This window comes from Hyla sarda, chromosome 10 (assembly GCF_029499605.1).
Source record: "Hyla sarda isolate aHylSar1 chromosome 10, aHylSar1.hap1, whole genome shotgun sequence".
NCBI lineage: Eukaryota > Metazoa > Chordata > Amphibia > Anura > Hylidae > Hyla > Hyla sarda.
This window is the reverse complement of record NC_079198.1, coordinates 18,538,499-18,560,994: the sequence shown is the minus strand read 5'-3', so window position 1 is coordinate 18,560,994 and position 22,496 is coordinate 18,538,499. Positions and strand designations below refer to the sequence as shown.

At 42.2% G+C, this 22,496-nt stretch overlaps 1 protein-coding gene across 3 annotated transcripts in view; it reads right to left on the bottom strand.

Moving 5' to 3' along the window:
• Positions 1-22,496, bottom strand: part of LOC130294075 (carcinoembryonic antigen-related cell adhesion molecule 10-like) — a 63,677-nt gene that overhangs the window by 7,204 nt on the left and 33,977 nt on the right. For 2 of the 3 annotated variants that reach the window (XM_056543485.1, XM_056543483.1), the window contains exons 2-3: positions 10,111-10,455; positions 8,715-8,855 (exon numbers count right to left, since the gene is read on the bottom strand). In XM_056543485.1, the coding sequence (XP_056399460.1) occupies positions 8,715-8,855; positions 10,111-10,438 (469 nt within the window). In that variant the 5' untranslated portion in view covers positions 10,439-10,455. Of the gene's footprint in view, positions 1-5,035; positions 5,187-8,714; positions 8,856-10,110; positions 10,456-22,496 lie in introns of those variants that run through there. The other variant, XM_056543484.1, reaches the window with a different exon arrangement.

The window sequence follows — 22,496 nt, the reverse complement described above, 5'->3', positions numbered from 1 at the left end:
TATATATATATATATATATATATATAAAATCAATCAATCAACTGGCTCCAGAAAGTTGAAAAGGTTTGTAAATTACTTCTATTAAAAAAATCTTCATCCTTTCAGTACTTAAGAGCTGCTGAAGTTGAGTTGTTTTTTTCTAAGTGCTTTCTGATGACCCCTGTCTCGGGAACTGTCCAGAGTAGAAGCAAATCCCCATAGCAAACCCCTTCTACTCTGTGCAGTTCCCGAGACGAGCAGAGATGTCAGCAGAGAGCACTGTTGCCAGACAGAAGAGAACAACTCAACTTCAGCAGCTGATAATTATTGGAAGGATTAAGATTTTTTTTTTATAGATGTAATTTACAAATCTATTTAACTTTCTGGAGCCAGTTAATATAAATGTTTCTTTTTCTGGAATACCCCTTTAAATGGGGTGGTACATTATATAAGAATCTGTACATTACAGATCGGTAATAGACTTTTGTGCATTAGACCTTGGAGCTTTGTTTGACCAGGGAAAAAAAAACACAAAATAAAGGACTAAAAATTGTGATTCTGGTCCCCAGTATGAGGGAAATGGATGGCCCATCCTTGGCATAAACCATAAATTTCAGACGGGTGGAGGTCCAGCTCCTGGCATAAGGGAAAGAGACAATAAAAATACAGCCCACCCCCCCCCCCCCCCCATAAGGACTTTTCCTGCGTCTTCCAATAAATGCAACTAAGCATGAGATTACGTATGTGAACCCAGCCTGTACACATGCGGCATTATCCCTTGTACGTCCCTTTATTCTGGATAACATGCTTCCGGTAAGGCCTCATTCAGACGGCTTTAATGCAACCATGTTTTAGCGCCCAGCATAGGGGGGGGGGGGGGGGGGGGGGGACAATGGTGATGTAAGTGTGGGGGGAGGGGGTCTGGGTCTTGCAGCCATAATGCGGTCATCTGAATGAGGTCTTAGTGCAGTAATGTCGGTCCAGAGAGATAACACTGGGATGGTAGTGACGGTTCACTCCATACTGATTCCTTGTACCGGGTGGGGGCCGAGATACTGTACAACATAACGGTGGAATAAAGTAGTCACAGACAGATCGATATTAAAGGGGTACTCCACTGGAAAACATTTTTTTTTTGTTTTTGTTTTTTTTATAAATCGACTGGTGCCAGAAAGTTAAACAGATTTGTAAATGACTTCTATTTAAAAAACCTTTACCCTTCCAGTACTTATCAGCTGCTGCGTACTTCAGAGGATTTCTTTTCTTTTTAAAATTCCTTTCTGTCTGACCACAGTGCTCTCTGCTGACACCGCTGTCCATTTCAGGAACTGTCCAGAGTAAAAGCAAACCTCTCCTGCTCTGGACAGTTCCTGACACGGACAGAAGTGGCAGCAGAGAGCACTGTGGTCAGACAGAAAATAAATTCAAAAAGAAAAGAACTTCCTCTGGAGCATATAGCAGCTGATAAGTACTGGAAGGATTAAAGAGGTATTTTTTTTTATATATCATATGGCTCCAGAAAGTTAAACAAATTTCTAAATTACTTCTATGAAAAAAATCTTAATCCTTTCAATAATTATCAGATGCTGAAGTTGAGTTGTTTTTCTGTCTGGCAACAGTGCTCTCTGCTGACATCTCTGCTTGTCTCGGGAACTGCACAGAGTAGAAGAGGTTTGCTATGGGGATTTGTTTCTAAACTGGGCGGTTCCCGAGACAGGTGTCATCAGAGAGCACTTAGACAGAAAAGAACAACTCAACTTCAGAAGCTCATAAGTACTGAAAGGATTAAGATTTTTTTAATAGAAGTAATTTACAAATCTGTTTAACTTACTGGAGCCAGTTGAGATAGAGAGAGATATATATATAATATATAGAGGATGCCGCAGCACACAAAAGTAGTTTGAGTGTAAAAAACAGTGGTTTATTCCATGAAAATACAAGCAAGCGACGTTTCAGCTGCCAGTGCAGCCTTTTTCAAGCTTGAAAAAGGCTGCACTGGCAGCTGAAACGTCGCTTGCTTGTATTTTCATGGAATAAACCACTGTTTTTTACACTCAAACTACTTTTGTGTGCTGTGGCATCCTCCCTAGATGACTGACTTGCCTTGACCAGGCTCTTTTTGCCGCTTGCACCAGCACTATGATACAATAGGACGTGCTGCTCCAATCTGGTTTTTGTTAGAGATATATATATATATATATATATATATATATATATATATATATATCTCTAAAATCTCTAAGTTTTTCCTGGATAACCCCTTTTAAGATGTTTAAATAGAAGTAATTTACAAATCTGTTTTAACTTTCTGGCACCAGTTGATTTAAAAAAAAAAAAAATGGTTTTCACTGGAGTACCCCTTTAACAAAGCAATTGATCTTATTTCTTGGTTTTATCGTTCTCCAGCTGTTGCAAAATTACAAATCCCAGCATGCCCGGACAGCCGAAGGCTGTCCGGGCATGCTGGGAGTTGTAGTTTTGCAACAGCTGAAGGAACACTGGTTGGGAAACACTGCTTTATCTGCAGCGATATAGGATTCTGGTGAACAATCTCCATATAGTCCCCTGTATGTATAGACTCATTATAAGTTTTCTCCACCCCTGTATTTTGGAGTATAGACAATTGCCCGTACCTCGTTTTACAAATGACCTTTAACCCCATGTACAAGAATCTCAGTGAGTCTGATCCGCTACCATGCCAGTGATCTTTACTCCAATTTTGGGTAGTTCCAGAATTCCCCACATGCATCCACCCCGAGCAAATGAAAAGAAATCCCATAGAATCGTTAAAATTATCCCAAATATATGGAGACAAATCAAATGAATTGTAACATTTAAAGCGCAACTGTCATGAAGTTTTAGCCGTATAACCTAAACTACTAAACGTGCAATGGGTGTATAATAGTAATCAAGCATTACCTATGTCTTTTTTTTTTTTTTTTTTTTTTTTTTATTAAATAAAAAAATATATGCTTTTATCTGCAGCCACCAAGAGTCAGAAAGGCGTGGCCAGGGATCCACCGCGCCTACCTCTCCATATTCCGCAATAGTAATGAGCGGCAGGGGCCATCTTTGAATTCGTGATATTTCGCAAATATATTGACGATTATTCGTCCTATGTTCGCGGAATTCCTATATTTGATATGTATGGAAAATTCTCATACAGATTTGCATAAAAATTTGCATGTGAAAAAAAAAAACAAAAAAAAACTAATTAGTCATTACGAATATATAGCACTATATTCGCGATAAAAATTTGCCTTATGAACATTCATGCTCAACACTATTCAGCAAACCCTCTGGGGTCGCGGAAAGATGGCCGTTCAAGCTGTAGACTGTGCGACATCTACTACGAACCCACTAGTCCACTCTCCAGTGGTGCCCACCATATTGCTTAATTACATAAAGGTACGACACTATAGGTGTGGTGGCGGGTTCCTCCTCCTCCTCCTCTTTTTTCCTACTATTTTCGTGAATATAACACACCAGGAAGCGCTCCACTTCTTTACAACTACCTCATTGACGTGAGTGCTGGGACTGCTGCAAAGGTCTACAGCGCATGCACCCCCCCCCCCCCCATCGTCCCGCCGTGCCTGCAGAGAGTTCTGAGGAGCCTCTGCTCTACATGCGCTCGCTCCTGATGCCTGTCCGCCTGTTCCTCTATCTACTTCTTATGCTGCTGTGGGCGCACTGGTTGCTTCTTTGTCACTGGCGGCAGAGCCCTCTAGCACAGTGTTTCCCAACCAGGGTGCCTCCAGTTGTTGCAAAACTACAACTCCCAGCATGCCCGGACAGCCGTTGGCTGTCCGGGCATGCTGGGAGTTGTAGTTTTGCAACAGCTGGAGGCGCCCTGGTTGGGAAACACTGCTCTAGCATGACACATGGCACCGGAGTACCCCTTTAAGCTGCTGTAGAACTACAACTCCCAGCATGCCCCGACAGCCTTCATGCTGAGAGTTATAGTTTTGCAACACCTGGAGGCATCCTGCTTGGGAAACACTGCCATAGACAGCAATACATTTCCAAGCGCATTCTGCCAAATAAATGAATATTTTTTTTATTAGGTCCTCTGTTATTCCTCCTGGAAATGTGTAATTGTGTTGACCATTCCCCTAGACCAGTGTTTTCTAACCAAGGTGCTTCAAGCTGCTGTAAAACTACAACTCCCAGCATGCACCCCCCCCCCCCCATCGTCTTGCCGTGCCCGCAGAGAGCTCTGAGGAGCCTTTACTCTACATGCGCTCGCTCCTGATGCCTGTCCACCTGTTCCTCTACCTACTTCTTATGCTGCTGTGGGCGCACTGGTTGCTTCTTTTGTCACTAGAGGCAGAGCCCTCTAGCACAGTGCTTCCCAACCACGTTGCCTCCAGGTGTTGCAAAACTACAACTCCCAGCATGCCCGGACAGCCAACGGCTGTTGTAGTTTTGCAACAGCTGGAGGCACCCTGGTTGGGAAACACTGCTCTAGCATTACACATGCGCTCCCAGCTGGTATCAGTAGCGAGCAATCAGGAGGCGCATGCGGGGGCGCATGCGCTGTGGACCGGCGCAGCACTCCCAGCGCCTACATCATTTAGACAGCTGTGGCGTTGCGAACCCCTGGCCAGACTGTTGGTGGCTACAGATAAAAGCATTTTTTTTTAGGCTCCTAAAACCTGCTAAAAAAAAAAAAAGGCAAAATGATGTAATCCATCATTTGTCTTAAAAAAATTATTTATATATATATATATATATTTATATATATATATATATATATATATATATATATATATATATATATGACAAATGATGGATTACATCATTTTGCTTGCCTTTTTTTAGCAGGTTTTACGATCCTAAAAAAATACATCCATTATGTTATGCCACATTATACACCCATTGCACAAACTGTTGCTATACGGCAGCTAACACTTAACGACATTTGTGCTTTAATACATGCAAATACGGTTCAGGCTGTGCAGACAAGACTACATCTCCCACGATGCACTTGGCATTAGTAAATCTGCCGGTCAGAGGTGAAGCATGCAAACATGGTAGAGTTTTGATGCAGCGTGACCTTTGACTCAGGTCTTGGAGAGCTGAAAGATCCAATGGGCTTCTCCGATATTAATTCTCTGGGTAGAGTTTGCACCTCTGAATCTCAAAAGTGACCCCCAATCATTTTTCGGGATATCTGACATGCCTTCTATTCTATCAGTTGTCAGAGACTGCGGATGGGAAGAAAAAACAAAATAAAAGTCAATTATCAACATAACATTAAAGCAGAAGCATTAGGATGTTTCCAGAACTCCAATAGAATTGTATAGGAGATCAATGTGGGTACTGTACTCCTGCTCCATAGGAACGCCTTCTCACTATTAGGGCTCATTCACACCACGGAATATCCGCCCGGAGATGTTCTGGGCGGAGATTCCATCTTGTTCAGCCAGAGCTAGGATTGGTCGGAAATGTGCCGTCTCCATAGATCAGTGTTTCCCAAGCAGGGTGCCTCCAGCTGTTGCAAAACTACAACTCCCAGCATGCCCGGACGCCCCAATCCCTTAGACTTGAATTGAGGGGGCGGGGCGTGACTTCATGAGGGGGGCAGGGCTATGACATCATGAGCTCTCGGCGCCGGCTCCAGCGTTTGTTCCAAACGCTGAGCAGCGGAGTGCCCCTTAAAGGTGTTATCCAGGAAAAAAATTTTTTTTTTTTTTTTTTTTTTTAAATCAAAAAGCCAGAAAGTTATACAGATTTGTAAATTAGTTCTATTTAAAAATCTTCACCTTTCCAGTACTTATCAGCTGCTGTATGTTCCAGAGGAAGTTCTTTTCTTTTTTTTTGTATTTCTTTTCATTCTGACCACAGTGCTCTCTGCTGACACTGCTGTCCAGTTTTAGGAACTATCCAGAGTAGGAGTAAATCCCCGTAGCAAACCTATCGTGCTGCGAACAGTTCCTAAAATGGACAGAGGTGTCAGCAGAGAGCACTGTGGTCAGACAGAAAAGAACTTCCTCTGGAACATACAGCAACTGATAAGTACTGGAAGGATTAAGATTTTTAAATAGAAGTAATTTACAAATCTGTTTCATGTTCTGGCACCAGTTGATTTAAAAAAGAAAAAAAATGTTTTCCAGGGGAGAACCCCTTTAAAGTGGACCCCTCAGCTCACCTGATATGTCTGACTTTTTAAGTTATTTTATTCCCTATGAAATAGTAATTCTGAAGCATCTTCTGTTAGAACTCTGCATTGTGCCGTACCTCTGTTATTCCTTCTGGAAGCGAATAGATAAATTAACAACTAGGTCAGTGTTTCTCAACCAGGGTGCCTACAGCTGTTGCAAAACTACAACTCCCAGCATGCCTGGACAGCCTTTGGCCAGTGTAGAGCAGTGTTTTCCAACCAGGGTGCCTCCAGCTGTTGCAAAACTACAGCTCCCAGAGTTGTAGTTTTGCAACAGCTGGAGGCACCCTGGTTGGAAAACACTGGCCAAAGGCTGTCCAGGCATGCTGGGAGTTGTAGTTTTGCAACAGCTGGAGGCACCCTGGTTGGAAAACACTGCTCTACACTGGCCAAAAGCTGTCCAGGCATGCTGGGAGTTGTAGTTTTGCTACAGCTGGAGGCACCCTGGTTGGGAAACACTGAACTAGGTGTTACAATTCCAATGGATCATTGTCCTGCACGGTCCAAAACTGGGAGTGATCAATGCTAAAACTGCCAGATTGTCTAGAGTAGTGCCTTTTAAACAGGGTGCCTCCAGCTGTTGCAAAACTACAACTCCCCGCATGTCCAGACAGCCGTTGGCTGTCCGGGCATGCTGGGAGTTGTAGTTTTACAGCAGCATGAAGCACCCTGGTTGGAAAATCCTGTCTAGGGGAATGGTAAATCCCAGTTGTCAATACAATTACACATTTCCAGGAGGAATAAAAGAGGACCGAATAAAAAATAATCGAAAAATTGTAATTTCATTACGTAACCACCTAAAAGGGAGAAAAACTAACTGTTTTTAAATCAACTGGTTCCAAAAAGTTACACACAGCCCCCTCCTGCCATATAACAGGCTGCGGTACAGACAGGGCAGGATACTTCCCATGATCATGGAATACAATGAAGTAAAGGGTTGTTCAGCAGCACCATTCCAGATAAAAAGCAATCTTCTTTATTAAGGTAAGCCATATAAATATACCATGAAAATATACCATATATAAATATACCATGGGCCATGATTAAGGGCTTCTAACAGCCCGAAACGCGTCGGCGTGTCTGTTTTTAAGACAATTTCCATTTTTTTTTTAACCTTCCTTAAAGTTTTGGATTTTAACAATATTTGCTGAGAAGCTGGACCCACCACTTTTTCATTGTTCATAAAAATATACACTTGGCATCAGGCCTGACATGTTTCAGTCTTAAGACCCTAATCATGATTAAAGGGGTACTCTGGTGGAAAACTATTTATTTTAAATCAACTGGTGCCAGAAAGTGAAACAGATTTGTAAATTACTTCTATTAAAAAAAATCTTAATCCTTCCAGTACTTATTCTTTTCTTTTTGAATTTCTTTTCTGTCTGACCACAGTGCTCTCTGCTGACACCTCTGTCCATGCCAGGAACTGTCCAGAGCAGGAGAAAATCCCCATAGAAAACCTCTCCTGCTCTGGACAACCCCGGACAGGGACAGACGTGTCAGCAGAGAGCACTGTGGTCAGACAGAAAAGAGGTTCAAAAAGAAAAGAAATTTCTCTGTAGTATACAGCAGCTGATAAGTACTGGAAGGATTAAGATTTTTGAATAGAAGTATTTTAACAAATCTGTATATCTTTCTAGTACCGGTTGATATAAAAGAAATAGTTTTCCACCGGAGTACCCCCTTTAAGGGTCTGATTTAAGGTTGTAAGACCGAAACCTGTCAGGCCTCATGCGTAGTGTTTTTATGTTGTGTGCTTTGACTTAAATATTTTTTCTGAAGATGGGTTTTTACCTGGAATCGTGCTGTTGGACTACCCTTTACTTCATTTTATAGACATTGTTTTGGTCAGCGCTAGAGATGAGCGAACTTACAGTAAATTCGATTCGTCACGAACTTCTCGGCTCGGCAGTTGATGACTTTTCCTGCATAAATTAGTTCAGCTTTCAGGTGCTCCCGTGGGCTGGAAAAGGTGGATACAGTCCTAGGAAAGAGTCTCCTAGGACTGTATCCACCTTTTCCAGCCCACCTGAGCACCTGAAAGCTGAACTAATTTACGCAGGAAAAGTCATCAACTGCCGAGCCGAGAAGTTCGTGACGAATCGAATTTACTGTAAGTTCGCTCATCTCTAGTCAGCGCTCATGGCCCGTTCGTGCAGGCTGTTACCGGGTGAGAGCTGGTTTATATTTTCCTACTACATAAATCATTGTTTTCCAACCAGGGTGCCTCCAGCTGTTGCAAAACTACAACTCCCAGCATGCCCAGACAGCCGAAGGCTGTCTGGGCATGCTGGGAGTTGCAGTTTTGCAACAGCTGGAGGCACCCTGGTTGGAAAACACCGAGATAGATGAACATGCAATGATCTAAACATATCCATATGCCAGTCAACAAAATCTGATGGGTACGTCAATAAATTACATTGGCAGGAGGGTTCACTTACTTAATTTGCCCAAGTAGGCTAAAGACGTGGTTTACAAACCGATACCTGAATCTATGTATCTATCAGTGGTAATAATAATAATAATACATTTACCTCCCAGTGTCGAATTTGCGAATAGTCCTTTTACTTACCAGGTGAGCCGTATTTCTTATATAAATATGGTGCTGCTACAATAAGGGCAACAAACACTAGCACACCTATGACTATTCCTGCTATTGCACCACCACTTAATAGTCTGGGCGTGTAAGGGGGCCTGGTCGGTTCACTGGGATCTGAGAGAGGAGACAAAAATAAAAGATGAATTAGATCACAGTTGTTGAAAAATCAGGGATAACATTGCTGAGACATTGTTGCCCCCCCCCCCCCCCCCCCCCCGCGCAAAAAACAAGCCCTCATACTAGTCTGTGGCCCAAATGGGCTGAGTCCTTAAGGGGTTAAAGGGGTACTCCAATAAAACATTTTTTTTATGAACTGGTGCTAGAAAGTTAAACAGATTTGTAAATTACTTCTATTAAAAAATCTTAATCCTTCTAGTACTTATTAGCAGCTGTATACTACCGAGGAAATTCTTTGCTTTTTGAATTTCTTTTTGTCTTGTCCACAGTGCTCTCTGCTGACACCTCTGTCCGTGTCAGGGACTGTCCAGAGCAGCATAGGTTTGCTATGGAGATTTTCTCCTGCTCTGGACAGTTCCTGATACGGGCATCAGGTGTCAGCAGAGAGCACTGTGGACAAGACAAAAAAGAAATTCAAAAAGAAAAGAATTTCCTCTGCAGTATACAGCGGCTAAAAAGTACTGGAAGAGTAAAGATTTTTTTTAATAGAGGTAATTTACAAATCTGTTTAACTTTCTGGCACCAGTTGATTTAAAAAAATAAATAAATAAATAAATAAAGTTTTCCACGGGAGTACGCCTTTAATGTATTTGCACCCTCCGAATAGGGGACATTCCCAATAGTGGCAGCGGACACACCCGAAAGGGGACAATAGGGGACAAAACACCCCCAATAGGGTGATGACGTTAACCCGGCCTTAATGGAGAGATGGATTGAACGTGTTATATTTCAAGTTGCAGCTAGTAGAGTCTGTGTGGCTTTCCCCCGCTGTCCCCATACAGCAGTGTTTTCCAAGCAGTTTGTCCCTAGCTGTTGCAAAACTATAACTCCCAGCATGCCCGGACAGCCTCGAGGCACACACTCTTTGGTCTTCAACAGATTTGTAAATTACTTATATTAAAAAATCTTAATTTTTCCAGTACTTATTAGCTGCTGAATACTACAGAGGAAATGGTTTTATTTTTGGAACACAAAGCTCTCTGCTGAATCACAAGCACAGTGCTCTCTGCTGACATCTCTGTCCATTTTAGGAACTGTCCAGAGTAGGAGAAAATCCCCATAGCAAACATGCTTCTCTGGACAGTTCCTAAAATGGACAGAGATGTCAGCAGAGAGCACTGTGCTTATGATTCAGCAGAGAGCTCTGTGTTCCAACTGTCTTTAATACACGAGGTCCATAGAGAACACTTACCAAGTATCCTCAAATTCACTTCGGCCTGTAATAGCTGATTCGCTTGTACGCTCACAGTGTAATATCCTTCATGGGATTTCTGGGCCTTGGTTATCTGTAATGATCCGTTAGAGACCAGACTGGCTTCCGGAAAATTCTTGGGTCCAGCGATGACATTCCCACGGTCGTTGATCCTTATGATCTGATTGGTAGCATTTGTGCCCTGTCCTCTGTACCAGTCTGAATATCTGAATGTTCCCGTTATACCCACGACGTTGAGAAGAACAGTGTCATTTATCAGTGGATTAGGCGGGTTAATTTCAATGGAGATTCCTGAGACGGATGGCATCCATGAGGCCAAGAAAACTGTAAAATACAAAAAAATAATATATATCCCTCAAGTTACAATATTAATTGGTTCCAGGACGACCATTGTATGTTGAAACCATCGTATGTTGAGACCATAACTCTATGGAAACCTGGTAATTGGTTCTGAAGACACCAAAATGTCATCCAAAAATAGGAAAAAGTGAGAATTAAACAAAAATAAGTAGATAACTAATATAGATGAAGCAAATCCTTACATATAAAAGTAATAAAGATCTGCTGGGAGCTGTAAATCACTGTCTATGTCAGTGTATCCCAAGCAGGGTGCCTCCAGCTGTTGCAAAACTACAACTCCCAGCATGCCTGGACAGCCTTCGGCTGTCCGGGCATGCTGGGAGTTGTAGTTTTGCAACAGCTGGAGGCACCCTCTTTGGGGAAACACTGGTCTATGTAGTGGACAGAAGCTTCTTCAGGGTCCTGTACAGAACACACAATGTCCTAAAAAAAAAAAAAGTAAAATGGAGCTGCCCTCACCTGATGCCCAAAGGAGCAGCTAACCCTGGCAGAGGTAAAGAGTACAGAACATGTAATACCTCCCTGTACTGTAGGGGGCGCTACCAGACACCAGTCAGTGCATGCACTTTAGGACTACAGGGGTTTTACCAGTAAATGTCCATTCTGATTGGTCGGTTCTTCCAGCCATTGACACGTTTTGCAGATTCCATAGCATTGTATGTTGAGTCTGGTTTCAAGTTACAATGGTCCAGAAAAGACCACTGTATGTTGAAACTATTGTATGTTGAGGCCATTGATATATAATATATAAAATATATATATATTATGTGTGTGTGTGTTAGTAAATCCAGACAGTTTTGGTGAGGATTCCTTGTAGCTGACCATAGATGGGGTCTATTAGTATCAATCACAGGGCCTGTTTTGGAGGATGTGGTGCGCCCCAATTGCAAGTATACCAGCCTCCCCAGAAAGAAACTCTCACCACTAGAGGATTTATTTTATTTTTTTAATGGAGGGGTCAAGACGAGACAACTGGTAAATGGTAAATACAATCGATGGCCTATCCATGGTAATGCAGGAATACAGATGTGGGAGGTGGGAATCCCGGCAGGGGGTTTCCTTTACCCTCTAATGAAGATTCGACTTCGGCACTGTAGCGCTACACCGGCGTGATGACACAGGAGTCGGGTGTGGAATAGTAGAACTTTTTATTAGTAATCATAAGAAGTGACATACAGGGTTGGACTACGTGTTTCGGAGGGGCTTTCTCCTTCCTTTGGTCCTGAGGAAGGAGAGAGCCCCTCCAAAACGCGTAGTCCAACCCTGTATGTTACTTTTTATGATTACTAAAGTCGGATCTTCACTGGAAGGTAAAGGAAACCCCTGCTGGGATTCCCACCTCCCACATCTGTATTCCTGCTTTCTTCACCGTCCTCGACGGGACCGACTGCCAGCTGCTCCCGACACACCAGCGACCTGCCCAAAACGATTATCAGTGTTGTACCTGTAAATTAACGCAACCTGCAAAGGTGAGCAGGTCCTTTACCTCTATATTCCACTCTCCGCAAATACCGCGGATAACCGGCACTATGAAGCGCCATCTCTATCTTATTTTTTTCTCCTATATCTCCTATCCATGGTAATGGGCATTAAAGGAGTAGTCCAGTATGTAAAGAAGTACTCCGGTGCGTTCTTTTTATTTATTATTTTTTTTAAATCCTATGTGCCCGGGCTGCCAAGCGAAACAAAACAAACTTTAACTCACCTTCCTACGTTCCCCCGTTGCGCTGATATCGATGTCCCGTTCTCTGGTCCCCGAATTCTTCCGCTTCCTGTAAGTCAAAGAGTCACCGGGCTGGTGATACGCTGAACGTCACGTGAGAAGCGGGAGAAGTCGGGGACCAGAGAACGGGACATCGATATCAGTGCAACTGGGGAACGTAGGAAGGGGAGTTAGTTTGTTTCTCCCGCTTCTCTTCCTTTCTGCCTGAGCACAGTGCTCTCTGCTGACACCTCTGACCATTTTAGGAACTGTCCAGAGTAGGAGCAAATCCCCAAAGCAAACCTATCCTGCTCCGGACAGTTCCTGACATGGACAGAGGTGTCAGCAGAGAGCACTGTGGTCAGACAGAAAGGAAATTCAAAAAGAAAAGAACTTCTTGTGGAGCATACAGCAGCTGATAAATACTGGAAGGATTGAGATTTTTTTAATAGAAGTCATTTACAAATCTGTTTAACTTTCTGTCACCAGTTGATTTTAAAAAAAAAATCAGACAGGCAGGAGCCAGCACTGTGCTCATAGAACAGCAGGGCATACTCCTGACTCTGCCTTACTGCAGGCCCTCATTCATTTTACTATCTGAGCTCCGATCTTTCTTCTCTCTGCATATGCTGTTGTATAACAGAGAGAAGATTCAGAGCTGCCAGCTGAGCTTGTCTGTGTCCCGGCTGCAGTCTGAGATTTAGGACTGGTAGGGAGACCTCTAGTGGTCATTTTTTCAAAGTGGAAAATTAAATAGAAAGCATATTTTTTAATAACATGCAATTGGAAAGTTATTTAACAAAGCCTGTTTCTCATTTATAATAAATATCTGAATTATTAAGAAATAATGTTATCCTGCATGGTGAATTCTGTCGGCAAAACAAACTACTAAATGCCAGAACTGCTGTCCGGCATTTTTGTCACCTCACCCTTTGCCATTTTACCCCACAAAAAAAAAATATATATATATATATATATAATTTTTTTTTTTTTTTTTAACACTATATATCTTATATGGACAAATAAACGGTGCTATTGAAAACTAGCCACACAAAAAATAAGTTTTGAGGGTTAGTTAATGTCATTGTCTACATCTACCACAGGAGTGAAACCATATTGTGGTCCACAAGTGCAGATCCTCCGCTCCAATGTAGGTGCGCAACTGCAGTTTTGGTTTGGAGCACCTCCTTTCACCATAGACCACATTAATGTAAAACACAAAAAATAAGCCCTCAACCGTCTGTCTGCGGAGGAAAAAAAGAGGAAATAACAATCATGTAGCTGCCAAAAATTGCTGCGGTGGAAAGGGGTTCCAAAGTCCACTCCAAGGGTAATGGATAAGACCGCTAAGGCTTTGTTGCTGGTACAAGCCGGGGCACCAGCCAAAAGGTATTGTGACCTACTGTAGTTAATAAATGGCAACACTGACGAGCTGGGGTCAGTGATCATAGTTGTGCTCCAACAGACCATAGGTAAGAAAAGAAAACTCAATAGTAGCTTTTAGAGATGAGCGAACTTACAGTAAATTCGATTCGTCACAAACTTCTCGGCTCGGCAGTTGATGACTCATCCTGCGTAAATTAGTTCAGCCTTCAGGTGCTCCGGTGGGCTGGAAAAGGTGGATACAGTCCTAGGAAAGAGTCTACTAGGACTGTATCCACCTTTTCCAGCCCACCGGAGCACCTGAAAGCTGAACTAATTCATGCAGGAAAAGGCATCAACTGCCGAGCCGAGAAGTTCATGACGAATCGAATTTACTGTAAGTTCGCTCATCTCTAGTAGCTTTAATGGAATCTGTTCGCTATAGCTCAAGCTCAGAACTTAAAGGGGTACTCCGATGGAAAGCTATTTTTTTCTTTTTTATATATCAACTGGCTCCAGAAAGTTAAACAGATTTGTAAATGACTTCTATTTAAAAAAAATCTTAATCCTTTCAGTACTTATCAGCTGCTGAAGTTGAGTTGTTCTTTTCTGTCTAAGTGCTGATGACACCTGTCTCGGGAGCTGTCCAGAAATACCCATAGCAAACCTCTTCTACTCTGTGCAGTTCCTGAGACAAGCAGAGATGTCAGCAGAGAGCACTGTTGCCAGACAGAAAACAACAACTCAACTTCAGCAGCTGATAATTATTGAAAAGGATTAGGATTTTTTTTTTAATAGAAGTAATTTACAAATCTGTTTAACTTTCTGGAGCCAGTTGATATTAAAAAAAAATAATAATAATTTCCTGGAATACCCCTTTAACTCTTCCAGAACTTATCAGCTGCTGTATGCTACAGAGGACATTGAGTAGTTCTTTTCTGTCTGACCACAGTGCTCTCTGCTGACACCTCTGTCCGTGTCAGGAACTGTCCAGAGAAGGAGCAAATCCCCATAGAAAACCTATCCTGCTCTGGACAGTTCCTGACATGGACAGAGGTGTCAGCAGAGAGCACTGTGGTCAGACAGAAAATAACAACACAACTTTCTATGGAGCATACAGCAGTTGATAAGTACTGAAAGGATTAAGATTTTTTAATAGAAGTCATTTACAAATCTGTTTTACTTTCTGGCACCAGTTTATTTTGAAAAAAAAAAAGTTATCCACTGGAGTACCCCTTGAAGAGACTGGGCTAAGCTGCAGCATGCATGCCTCTTCGCTCCCCCACCCCTCCCTGCATGATTGATATACAGGGCACATCTTCAACATGAATCATGAAGGGCGGTGAGGATTTAATATATGTGGTTTAGGTGTTACTGACAACCGAATTTGAAAACTGCAGTGATTTTAACACAAACTGCAAGTATTTTGCAGTATGATTATTTGACGGTCACTTTTTTTAATGTTTTTTTTTTTTTTGTGCACATTCATTTACATAGAATCAGGGAGGGTGAAGGAGGGCTCTGGCAGCATCGAGCGGATGTTTCATATCAATTAAGCTGAAAGTAACTTCTCTATAAACCACCAATGATACCAAATAGAGAACGTGACTCATTCGGAGAGTGCTGTGCGTGCAGAATATGCTGGAAAGTTAATGCAGGACTAGCTTTTAGTTTTTCTTGGACTCTATACAATCCTGTATCTGCTTTTTCTAATCTCCTGGTTGGAATTGGAACAATACAACGTATATCTTTGTTTTATCTTTGTGTATGTCAGCTAGAGATGAGCGAACTTACAGTAAATTTGATTCGTCACGAACTTCTCGGCTCGGCAGTTGATGACTTATCCTGCATAAATTAGTTCAGTATTCAGGTGTTCCGGTGGGCTGGAAAAGGTGGATACAGCCCTGGGAAAGAGTCTCCTAGGACTGTATCCACCTTTTCCAGCCCACCGGAGCACCTGAAAGCTGAACTAATTTATGCAGGATAAGTCATCAACTGCCGAGCCGAGAAGTTCGTGACGAATCGAATTTACTGTAAGTTTGCTCATCTCTAATGTCAGCACCTTAGTACCAGAAACTATGCTTCAGGTTCACCCAGGACAGCGGTCTTCAAACTGTGGACCTCCAGCTGTTGCAAAACTACCAACTCCCAGCATGCCCGGACAGCCAACGGCTGTCCGGGCATGCTGGGAGTTGTAGTTTTGCAACAGCTGGAGGCCCACAGTTTTGAGGGCACTGGCATTGGTACTGCCGGAAAAAAAAAAACATATATTGCATCACTGGAGCTACTATAAATTTGGACTAATTTGGGACTTTCAGAACATCAGAGAGCGCCGCTATCACACATGTCTTTTTAGGGGTTTTCTCTGCTGACTCAAAACATTCTTGTTCTACGTTAAAGGGGTACTACCGTGGAAAACATTTTAGTTATTTATTTTTAATCAACTGGTGTCAGAAAGTTAAACAGATTTGTAAATTACTTATATTTAAAAATCTTTATCCTTCCAGTACTTATCAGCTGCTGTATACCACAGAGGAAGTTGTGTAGGTCTTTCCAGTCTGACCACATTGCTCTCTGCTGACACCTCTGTCCGTTTCAGGAGCTGTCCAGAGTAGGAGGAAATCTTCATAGAAAACCTCTCCTGATCTGGACAGTTCCTGACATGGACAGAGGCGGCAGCAGAGAGCACCGTGGTCAGACTGGAAAGAACTACACAACTTCCTTTGTAGTATACAGCAGCTGATAAGTAGGGATGATCGGCAGGGGGCATATTCAAATTTGCAATATTTCGCGAATATATTGATGATTATTCGTCCTATGTTCGCGAAATTCGCATTTTTGTTCACTTTTTGTTCTATGAGAAAATTTGCATAAAAATTTGCATGTGAATATTCATCATTACAAATATATCACTATGTTCTAAATATTCACGAAATGCCGATATTCGCGATAACAATTCGCATTACGAATATTCGTGCTCAACACTACTTTTATTTAAAAATCTTTAACCCTTCCAGTACTTATCAGTAATTTACAAATCTGTTTAACTTTGTCACCAGCTGATTTAAAAAAAAAAATATATATATATATATATAAAGTTTTTTCCTGGAATACCCATTTAAAGGGGTGCTCCAGTGGAAAACATATATATATATATATATATATATATATATATATATATATATATATATATATATATATATATATGTTTTCCACTGGAGCACCCCTTTAAATGGGTATTCCAGGAAAAAACTTTTTTATATATATCAACTGGCTCCAGAAAGTTAAACAGATTTGTAAATTACTTCTATTAAAAAAATCTTAATCCTTTCAGTACTTATGAGCTGCTGAAGTTGCGTTGTTGTTTTCTGTCTAAGTCCTCTCTGATGACACGTGTCTCGGGAACTGTCCAGTCTAGAAGAGGTCTGCTATAGGGATTTGCTTCTAAACTGGGCGGTTCCCAAGACACGTGTCATCAGAGAGCACTTAGACAGAAAAGAACAACTCAACTTCAGCAGCTCATAAGTACTGAAAGGATTAAGATTTTTTTAATAGAAGTAATTTACAAATCTGTTTAACTTTCTGGAGCCAGTTGATATATATAAAAAAAGTTTTTTCCTGGATAACCCCTTTAAGGCTGCTTTCACGCTATAGAATTTTTTAAAGATCCATTATAATTACCCGTTAACGAAACCATTAAAAATGGAAGTTAAATGGCCATTACAAAATTCCATTATAGTCTGGGGCTATGACGGGTTAAAACGGATAATGTAAAAATCCCATAGACTATATAATGGGATTTTGTAACGGCCGTATGGGATTTTGTAACGGCCATTTACCAGCCGATTTTAAGGGTTTTCATAACGGAACATTATAATTGGTCTTTAAAACAGATGAATTTATTGTGTAAAAGGGGCCTAATCTAAATGTCCGCCATGTAATACTACATTTTTCCTATAGGAGGAAGAAATACATGGCTGGCTACTGCTTCCCCCAGTAAAATCAGCTGTTTGCCGGGGGGCCCCAGAGGTGCAATCAGTTGAGCACCATGACACCTACTATTTGAAGGGAATCTGTCAACTCTGAGCTCAAGTGTCAAGGAGGCGGTGTCAAGCCACAACATGCACAAATTCTTTCCTCCTTGGCTTGATGTATAGGCCTCAGTGTTAAAAAAAACAATAAAGCTCATGCTCCATCTTTCTTTTTAATTATCTATTTATATCTATCGCTGATGTGCGCCATTACCGGCAGGTCCCTGGCTGCTGATAGCAGCCAGGACCTGACGCGCATGACACAAGCACCACTCCGGTGCTTGCGGTCATGTACAGGACATAAATGTACGTCCTGATGTGTTAAAGGGGGTTATCCAGGAAAAAACTTTTTTTTTTATATATCAACTGGCTCCAGAAAGTTAAACAGATTTGTAAATTACTTCTATAAAAAAAATCTTAATCCTTTCAGTACTTATGAGCTTCTGAAGTGGAGTTGATCTTTTCTGTCTAAGTGCTCTCGGATGACACGTGTCTCGGGAACCACCCAGTTTAGAAGAAAATCCCCATAGCAAACCTCTTCTAAACTGGGCGGTTCCCGAGACACGTGTCATCAGAGAGCACTTAGACAGAAAAGAACAACTCCACTTCAGAAGCTCATAAGTACTGAAAGGATTAAGATTTTTTTAAATAGAATTAATTTACAAATCTGTTTAACTTTCTGGAGCCAGTTGACATATAAAAAAAAAATAGTTTTTTCCTGGATAACCCCTTTAAGTACCAGGGCATCAGGACGTACATTTACGTCCTATGTCGTTAAGGGGTTAATGGAGAAAAAACAGACATGGTCGCACAGCTACATCTTGCACAAAGATCCTGTGTTGCATATACAGGTGAAACTCTAAAAATTAGAATATTGTGCAAAACTCCATTGTATTTCATTAATGCAACTCGTCTGCGGAAGGAAGCATGAAGTGCTCCAAAATCTTCTGGTAGATGGATGCATTGACCCTGGGCTTAAAGGGGTACTCCGCTGCTCAGTGTTTGGAACAAAATGTTCGGAACACTGGAGCCGTTGCCGGGAACTTGTGACGCCATAGCCCCGCCCCCTCAGTTATTCCACGCCCCCTCAATGCAAGTCTATGGGAGGGGGCGTTTCACGCCCCCTCCCATAGACTTGCATTGAGAGGGCGAGGCTATGATTTCATTAGGGGGCGGGGCTATGATGTCACAAGCTCCCGGCTCCAGCGTTTTCCGAACATTTTGTTCCAAACGCTGAGAAGCGGAGTACCCCTTTAATAAAGCACAGTGGACCAACACCAGCAGATGACAGGGCTCCCAAATCATATATTTTATTGGGGATTTGGGGTTTTCATGAGCTGTAACCATAATCATCACAAAAAAATGAACTGTGCACGATATTCTAATTTTTTGAGTGTCATCTGTATATAAAAGTACAATTCGTTCAGAAGAAGAAAGAAACGGAGCACACACCTGGATAACTTGCTTGTGAAGATTAAAGGGGTACTCCGCACCCCTAGACATCTTATCCCCTATCCTTTGGATAAGACTTTCCAATCGCATGTTATTAAAAAAATGCTTCTTTCTATTTAATTTCCCACTTTGAAAAAATGACCACTAGGGGTCTCCCTACCAGTCCTGGCTGCAAGCCCTTTTTGTTTTTTAATTGAGATTTAGGACTCCAGCATGAGTCTGAAATCTATGACTGCAGCCGGGACACAGACAAGCTCAGCACCGCTCCCTGCCTGTCAATCAGACAGGCAGGAGCCAGCACTGTGCTCATAGCCTACAGGACATATTCCTGACTCTGCCTTACTGCATGCCCTCATTCATTTTTCTATCTGAGCACCGATCTTTTTTCTATCTGCACATGCAGTTGTAAACGGAGAGGAGAAGATTCAGAGCTGCCAGCTGAGCTTGTCTGTGTCCCGGCTGCAGTCTGAGATTTAGGACTCCAGCATGAGTCTGAAATCTATAAAAAGGGCTTGCGGCCAGGACTGGTAGGGAGACCTCTAGTGGTCATTTTTTCAAAGTGGAGAATTAAATAGAAAGAAGCATATTTTTTAATAACATGCAATTGGAAAGTTATTCTGCATACATTAAAGGACGTGTCCGGTGCTCACTTTTCTTATTGTATCCGCTCCGGGCTGCAAAAAAAAAAGAAAATAAGCTTTCTCTTGCCTGCCTACTCTCCCCCGGTGCTCCGGTACAGGCGTTCGGTCCCAGGGCTGTATTCTTCTTACTTCCTGTTAGCCCGGCACGTCACACGGAGCTTCAGCCTATCACTGGCTCCATGTGACGTGCCGAGCTAACAGGAAGTAAGAAGAATACAGCCCGGGGACCGAACGCCTGTACCGGAGCACCGGGGGAGAGTAGGCAGGCAAGAGAAAGTTTGTATCCGTTCCAGGCTGCAAAATAAAAGAAAACAATCAGAAAAGTGAGCACCGGACATCTCCTTTAATCTATAATATATTTAAAAAAAATTGATGACAGGTACCCTTTAAAAGGTTTTTTTTTTTTTTTGCAGAAGTGTTTTACACGGAGTTCTTGCACTTATATTCTGTGACATTTAGTTTGAAAACTCTTCACAAACGCGTGTTGTAGAGTATTTCCTAGCCAGATTTTTTCTGTGGTTAGGGTTTTATGATGTGCGACCTTTGCCAAATGTCGCAATTACTGGGCACATCCCTGTTTAAAAGGGTGCATCTCACGCACACGGATACCACGCTTAGGGTGCATGCACGCTACGTTTCTTAAGATACGGGACCGTATACGGCTGGGGAGAGGGGGCGGGGCAACCGCGCGCTGCCGTATGCGGTCCCGTATCTAATGTATTTCAAAGAGCAACCGGAGTGAAACGCTGCCTCCGGTTGGCTCAGTTTTGCCCCGTATACGGTTTCCAGACCCGACCTAAAAACGCTGCTGACTACGTTCGTAGGTCCGGTCGGGAAACCGTATACGGGGCAAAACGGAGGCTGCGTTTCACTCCGGTCGCTCATTGAAATACATTAGATATGGGACCACATATGGCAGCGTGCGGTTGCCCCGCCCCCTCTCCCCAGACGTATACGGTCCCGTATCTTAAGAACCGTAGTGTGCATGCACCCTTACAAAATCTTCCACACACAGACAAAATCAAAACGAGATGCTGACTTTTTAGAATAGAAAATGTGCCGCAGTTAGCAAATCCCCCTCGAAATTACTACAAAACCCTTCTACTCAATGTGACTGGGCGCAAATTCCTCCCTATGAGAAGCTCAAGTTCTTTGTGCAAAACGTAGATGTGCGACCAAACCAGTTTTTCTTCATTGAGGTCTGTACATAACTCTGCCATCATGTCAAGGTTATACTCCCCCCCCCATTTTAAAATTATGTAACAGTAAGTCACAGAGTGTTAAAGGGGTATTACAGCCTTATACATCTTATCCCCTACCAAAAGGATAGAGAATGAGATGTCTGATCGCTGCTGGGACCCCCGCAATCTTGGTGCAGTTCCACGGTATTCTGTGCCAAGCACTGCCACCGAGACGTGACGTCGCAGCCGTCGTGATGTCATGTCTCGGTCTTGGAGGCAGCCCGTATGCGGGGAGCTGCACCAACATCATGGGGTTTCCAGCGGCGGGACCCCTGCGATCATTCATCTTATCCCCTCTCCTTTAGAGGGCCGGAATACCTCTTTTGAGGTCCTAAAGGGGTACTAATTTTATTTTATTTTTTATTCAACTGGTGCCAGAAAGTTAAACAGATTTGTAAATGACTTCTATTAAAAAATCTTTACCCTTCCAGTACTTTGCTTCCAGTACTCAGCTGTATGCTACAGAGGAAATTCTTTTCTTTTTGAATTTCTTTTTTGTCTTGTCCACAGTGCTCTCTGCTGACACCTGATGCCCGTATCAAGAACTGTCCAGAGTAGGAGAAAATCCCCATTGCAAACCTATGCTGCTCTGGACAGTTCCTGACATGGGCATCAGGTGTCAGTAGAGAGCATTGTAGACAAGACAAAAAAAAGAAATTCAAAAAGAAAATAATTTCATCTGTATCATACAGCTGCTAAAAAGTACTGGAAGGGTAAAGATTTTTTTCATAGAAGTAATTTACAAATCTGTTTAACTTTCTGGCATCAGTTCATTTAAATAAATAAATAAATAAAGTTTCCACCATTTAATGCCGCAATTACACTTTGCAGTTTCCCCAGTTACTGTGTAAAATGTTTAAATCCACTTCCGGAGGCTTCTTGGTCACGTGGAGGCTTTAGGACAGGACATTGGGCTCTACTTCCGTTCTAACTTGCTAATGGCAGATCATTTTTATACATTAACCACAATGGCTTCCTTCCAAAAAAAAAATATTCCTCAAGTTCCTTGTTGTGAAATGTAATAAGTAAACGAGTGTTTCCAGTTAACAGTGAGTCAGATCCGTCCTTGTTCACATTTTAAGGCTGCATTCACACCTCGTTTTCACAGTACGGTTACCGGATCCGGCTGGGGGAGGGGAAAACCAGGCACTCCCGTACCCCAGCCGGACCGGCACTGAACTCCATTTACTTTAAAGGGGTATTCCAGGAAAAAACTTTTTATATGCGGTATGTCAACTGGCTCCAGAAAGTTAAACAGATTTGTAAATGACTTCTATTAAAAAATCTTAATCCTTTCAGTACTTATGAGCTTCTGAAGTTAAGGTTGTTCTTTTCTGTCTAAGTGCTCTCTGATGACACCTGTCTCGGGAACCGCCCAGTTTAGAAGAGGTTTGCTATGGGGATTTGCTTCTAAACTGGGCGTTTCCCGAGACACGTGTCATCAGAGAGGACTTAGACAGAAAAGAACAACCTTAACTTCAGAAGCTCATAAGTACTGAAAGGATTAAGATTTTTTAATAGAAGTAATTTACAAATCTGTTTAACTTTCTGGAGCCAGTTGATATATATATATATA